Source organism: Medicago sativa, chromosome 5 (genome assembly GCF_051527215.1).
Source record: "Medicago sativa cultivar Bolivia chromosome 5, Bolivia_mono, whole genome shotgun sequence".
NCBI classification, from domain to species: domain Eukaryota; kingdom Viridiplantae; phylum Streptophyta; class Magnoliopsida; order Fabales; family Fabaceae; genus Medicago; species Medicago sativa.
Window position 1 is genome coordinate 20,219,789 of NC_140753.1, and position 6,522 is coordinate 20,226,310.

At 32.6% G+C, this 6,522-nt stretch overlaps 1 protein-coding gene across 1 annotated transcript; it reads right to left on the reverse strand.

Annotated features, from left to right (window-relative positions):
* Nucleotides 1-685: 685 nt before the first annotated feature.
* Nucleotides 686-6,048, reverse strand: LOC146920880 (AP2-like ethylene-responsive transcription factor AIL6). Its single transcript, XM_085714315.1, has 9 exons — nucleotides 5,520-6,048; nucleotides 4,758-5,295; nucleotides 4,152-4,234; nucleotides 2,849-2,857; nucleotides 2,608-2,696; nucleotides 1,988-2,061; nucleotides 1,856-1,906; nucleotides 1,694-1,770; nucleotides 686-1,412 (listed from the first exon to the last, which is right to left on the reverse strand). The coding sequence occupies exons 1-9, from the start codon at nucleotides 5,686-5,688 to the stop codon at nucleotides 940-942; spliced, it is 1,563 nt and encodes a 520-aa protein (XP_085570441.1). The 5' UTR covers nucleotides 5,689-6,048; the 3' UTR covers nucleotides 686-939.
* Between the last annotated feature and the right edge of the window lie 474 nt (nucleotides 6,049-6,522).

Here is a 6,522-nt window from a genome sequence, read left to right on the forward strand (position 1 = left end):
AATCAAATCCAAGTCCAAAAGCACTTCTAGGTTGAAGCTAGGAATTGAAGCTTCTAGTGATAAGCTAAAGCACTTATATCTTCCGGTTTATCACAATTCCTACACCATCCTTTAATTTCTCCGTCTTCCAATTTTTTCTCAAGTATACACGCGTGTTAAAATTCATTTTGATCATTTACACAACAAAAAGCAATTGTGACACAAAGTATTCAAACATATCTTTCGTACAAATCACTTTTGTTTTGAAAATACGCAAACATGAATAACTTCACAAAATCAAATTCAACTTTCATCACAGCACAACCAAACACTCACAATGTGTAAATCTAATACCAAAGTCTATCCAATAATAAAAACTCTTTTGATTAAAAGCTACCGGTCTTGCATTGTAAGATGAGAGAATTTTAGAGTGTACCAACTGTGTCCACCAAATTTGGTTTCAAAACATTATTTTAAAAACACCTAGAAATTCATTTATTGTTCAAAAAAACAAATTGTTACCAACAGAATGGAATAAATAAGCATGTGACATAAAAAAGGTACATGTTACCTTACTCCCTTCAATTTAAAATAATTTATTCAGGTTGATTATATTAAGAAAAAAATGTCCCTATATTCCTCACACAAATACTGCAAGTTAAGAGAAGCATTTAGGAATAATTCCAGAGACCAAAACTATAATAACCATGACTAAAAATATTCCTCATTTCCAGAGTAGTTAACTAGTTACATAATCCAGCCTCCCACTGTAACTAATATTAGCGAACTCAAAAAACTGCATATAACATGGATTAGTTGCTAAATGGTTAATCATATCATCATATAGAGAAGATCATAAAATATTGTCAGCTAAAACTGTGCTAGAGATTATAGCTTTAGTTTTTCATTAGTCAGCAAAGCAAGAAATTAGGAAAAGATAAACCTAAACACTACTTCAAGTCAATAGGACTGATTTGGCCATAAATAGAACTCAGCCGATGTTGGTGGCATGGCATTGAGTCCTCCATTCGCTGCTGACTCTGCAGCGCCATCATTGGTACTAGCATGAAAATGCTGGAAGAGGTTGTGATGATAGTAAGCCGTATTCGAGTCATACGGAATACCATAGGGGATTGAAGCCATTGGTTGCTGATGTTGAATGGCCGAGAAGTTGATGTTGTTGCTGCTGCTGCTGTTGGTCAAGTTTGCAGCACTTTGTTGAGGGTTGTTCTGTTGAATGTTGTTGTCAGCAGAAGCTTTCTGTTCTGATTCTAGAGAACGCTTTAGGCGTTTGGCTGCTCCGCCAACTGGAAGAGAGCTCTTCATTATCGCTTCCACGTCATATCTGTTCATCTCAAAGTTTGTCACTGCATTTGCACCTCGGAACTTTATGGCCGCAATGTCGTAGGCCTCTGCAGCTTCCTCTTCAGTTGCTGTTATCATGTCAAATATACACATAATCAATATTTCAATGCAGCTTATTATCATCACAACGACTTTTATGACAAGATACTATTTAAAATGGTAATGGTTTGCCATAATATTATCAATTTATCAATATGTGATCACTAATTATTAGATAATCCTACATAACAATAAAAAAAGATATAAAGGATCGCGAAGCGACCACCATTGTTTAAAAACCATACATTTACACTTTTTATGTCATGGCCTGTAATATATGTATTCTAATACTTTAAGGTAAAATGTTTACCGAATGTTCCGAGATACAAGTCTTTGTTCCCGGCAACACGGCCAATTCTCGCTTGCCACCTACCCTGTTGGTGATGCCTGCATGAACCAAAAAATGTTAAACAAAAAACCTTGTAACACAATTCGTACACTTCAACTTATTACATCAATTAAAATTACAAACCTTGTGACACCCCGGTAGATGGAAGCTCCTCTTGAGAAGCCACTACTCTTCCTGCAAGAAGAGATAACCAAATTTTAGTACCTGATCATGATAAGTATTTGTTAAAATTTTAATAGGCTAACTCATACAAACCTTCTCAATGAAGCAATGAATTCTTGCTTTGTTACATTCTTCATCTCTTCCAATTCTTTTGCATAACTGGAGACCTAAGATATAGGAAAAAAACAATAACAATATATAAGGTAAGTCTTGAAAGGTGCAATATTGATCCATACACAGTCTCAATTCTTATTTAATGGATTTCAAAATGGATTTTAGGCATGGTTGTCGCAACAATCCTTATAATTTCAAAATGGATTTTCTACAATCAACTTTACAGTGCAGTTTGGTGTAGCTCTTTTGATTAAGAAATTAAATTTTATTTCTTAATCTAACGGTCTACAACTGTCGACTTCACAGTAAAGTTGCATGTAAAAGATTTCCGAGTTCTCTTGCTAAGATACCAAATTCACATTGGCACCTTAGCCTCAGTATTTTTATGTACCAAGTAAAGCACATTTCTTTCACACCAAACACATTCTTTGTGTAACAATTATATGGTATATGTTCACACATGGTTAAATATATTTTTGACAGATCACACATACTTAAAATATGAATTAAAGATTATTCTTAATTCAATGGAATCTCTTCTTCTATAGCCTATGATTTTTCTTTGTACATTGGAAACTAAACAAAGAAGTGACTCTTACAGGGAAGTTGGTAGTAGCAGTGGGCCCCCAATACTTTAGAGCAGCCAAATCATAGGATCTTGCGGCCTTTTCTTCTTTGTCATATCCACCTACAAACCATGCCATGACAATTTACAAATGTTACAAAAACCATATCTCTAAAACAATATAAACAATATGAATAAATAAGATTATGATAAATATTGATAAACATTACTATTAAGTATTAAGAATTAAGAAATAAAACAAAAGCACAGCTTACCCAAATAGACTGTAGATGAGTCAAAAAGGAAAAGCCAGCAATGCACCAAGGGACGGTCCATGCAAAGGAAAAGCCAAGAATATCAAATATCACCCTTATGGCATATAGTCAAATTTAACTGCCAAAAATTACTTTATAATCTAAAAATGCAAAATGACCAAAATAAAATAAAAGTATGTTTGCCAATCACATTTGCATGCGCAATACAACTTTTTTCCCTTTAATTTTTTATCTCTCTATCTTTATAGCTTGCTACGTAGGATAGAAAACTACTGTACATTGGATGAGAATCATGAAATCTATCGATTCAACCCCCTTTTTTACTACAAGGACTCATCAAATTTTATTTGTACTACAAAGTTCAAACTATATGTACAACATTAATATTAAAAATTGATTGTATAAAGTAGTTTTCATGTTAACAAAAGTCCATAGTCAAATAAACATATCTGAAACATGATAAAAAATTGTCTATTTCTCATTGGACAAAATATGAACATAGAGAAAACTTTTTTGGTCTTTCTTTGACACATTACTATTAGATTAATTTGATTTTGATGTCATTCATATCTATCTGCAAAATTTGAGATCTAATAACAAGCCCCGTGAGTTTGTTCTGAGAGAGGCAATGTGACAAAACCTTTCATGTAACAGTGAACGTTTCACTACCTCATAAGTGTAAGTTAAAGTACAAATTTCAATACAGTGAGTGGTGTGATAGGTGATGTGGTCAAACGCAGCTTTTCTCTGCTAAGTTGAAAGCAAAAAGCAAAAGCTAAAAATAAAATTAAAAAAGCCCTTTTAATTTTACTAGTAACACAAATATATGATCACAGTTATGAATATTAGTACGGAATTAATCACTTGGAAAAGAAGAAGCACAGAAAAAATTTCAGATTATTCAGATTATAAGTCTAGTCTCTTCATAACTATCTGAACAGACAAGAAAGCAAAGGCACCCAATTCACATGGTGCAGCAAAATGGCGGCACATTTTATCAAATCAATTGAAATTTGATAGAAAATTTTCAGTATACCAGTGTCACAAAGTACAACATGAAAAAGCATATATTATACATATCATATAATCATATAATAATATAATATATCACCATACCATCAAATCAATCATAGTACTAATAAGTAACCCAGGTGTCCTACAACTCTAAAACCATTAATGCAACTTCAATGCATGCAAGACACTTTTCACTCCCAGAATGAAACACTGTTTAATTTATTACTCTTTTTAATTCAACACAACCATAAAAAAATATTATAGAAAAAATACAGAGATAGAAATTAACCTTGACGACCCTTCCTAGCTTGACCTTCCCTTCTACAGCTGTTATCCCATAGATGGGCTTCATATCTTCCTGTCCATCTATGCCTGCAAAATCCCCAAATTAAAATCATAAATAAATTAAAATAATATTATAATTGTATTTTTTTTTATTTTAATAATATAATCTAAGATGAAAATGAAATATCACTGAGAAAGATACCAAATCAAATCTATGAACTTGACTTCATTCACACAAACACCAACATAACATAGTCAATAAATCAATAAATACATAGTTAAATTGAATAAATAAATAAATAAAATCACTATCATTGCTCAAAAAAAAAATTAAATCACTATCACAATATTTTCATGATTGACACCAACTGAGTAAATCAATAGCTATATAGCTACAAATCTTTTTTTCAAAAGTACCAAACAGTGACAACAAAAGATCCTTTGGATTTTCAATCAAACAAATAAAAAAAGATCCTTTGGATTCAAAAATAAATAACTTCATTTTCCATTTCATCAAACACATAACATAACATAGAAAACAAAACAATGAAATGAAATTAATTATTTATTTTATAACTAAAACTAAAAATAAGAGCTTGAGTTGGTATACCTAGTAACACCACGGTAAATTGAAGTTCTTTGACCAAAAGTATCAACAATCTTCTTAGAGCTATCAGAATCAGCAGCAACAGCAACAATAGCATTTTCCTCGGAACTCTGCGCTACACCGAGCGACAGAGTTCCATTAGTCCCCACCGCTGCCGCAGCAGCAGCGGTGGAGTAAGCAGCAAACTCATTCACAGACTCAACACAATGAGTTGTTCCAAACTCATTACCACATGCAGCTTGTCCTGATTTCCCTATTGAACCAGAATCATCAACTTCAGAGCCAGAGTTGTTGTTTGAAAAAGCTTGGAAACCAGTAAGATCCTGGTGGTGGTGTTGGTGTTGGTGCTGAGAGTGGTCCCCACCAAAGTAGTGATGATGATCATACATGTTTGTGAGTGATGATGAATCTTGTGTTTCTGTTTGACTGTCACCTAGAAAATCTTCTAGCTTTGGTGGTGGAGTGTGGTTAACAGTGTTTGATGAATCCACAAACCAGATTGATTGTTCTTGTTCTTCTGCTTTGGTTCCGTTTCCCCACCCTAGTATAAATAGTCAAAACAAAACTAATTACATTAATTAAAATCAAATGAAACAAATAAAAATGTGTAGAAAAAAACAAATATTCATGTAGGTCGGTGTTGTTTTCTACTTTTCTAGCCGTTGTTAAACGGCGTTAAGTCGAGTAAGTACAACTCAGTTGATAGCTACAAAGACATTTGATATATTAGGGCATAGGTTATAATTAAGATTAAGATGGACTAACCATTATGAGTATACAAGTTGTCAAGGAAATAGTGATGATGATTTTGATGAGAGGAGTTAGTAGTAACGGAAGAAGCTTGGTCATATTGAACAAACTGAGGCATTTCCATGGGTGAAAGTGAAAATGATAGCCAGTTATTATTTGAATTTGTAGTAGTAGCACGAGCCATTTTGATGATGTTTGAATGGTAAAAATATGATTTACTAGATAAATATACTCACAAAAGTCTTTGAAACAGAAACAACGGTTTTAAATCATCATAACAAAAAAAACAAAACGAGTTTAACACAACACACACACACACACGCTTTGGCGTTTCCTTTTTGAAACTTCTAACACCGTTTGAGGGTTAGTAGTGGGGTGTAGTTAATGTTAATGTAAATATTAATATTATTAGATAAAAATTAATATAGGTTCATGAGAGAAAAATGAAGAAGGTGAAGGTGGAATGCATGCAAGAAAAGAAGGTTGGTTTTGAGAGAGAAAAAGATAGAGATAGAGAGAGAGTTATTATAACAGCAAGAGTTTCAGCGTAAAAGCAGAGAGTTTGATTCGAGTTATAGGCAGTGGAGACTAGAAAGCCAAGAAAAAATATAGTAAAAAATTATAAGTTGGAGATAAAAAAATAATTAAGAAATAAATATATTAAAAAAATGAAGAGAAGTGACTTTTGGCTCTGCGGGGAAGAAAAATGGTCTGAAACACGGTTGCGAAAGATCCGGGCTGGCGGAAAATTGAAGGATTTGTTTGATAGGGTACATAGTTTAGGAGATTGTTCATTTTTTTTTTTACTAAAATATCCTCTTTTTTTTTACTCTTTCAAAGTCTCTTATTTTTAATATTTTTGTAGGTGATGTATATTTATTACTACCTCCGTCCCGGTTTAATTGACCTACTTTGGTTTTTCACACAGATTAAGAAAAATATATAAATAAAGGGGAAAGTGGAATATATTGTATTGGGAATGATAAAAGTAGTATTATTTAGTGTTATATTGTATTGA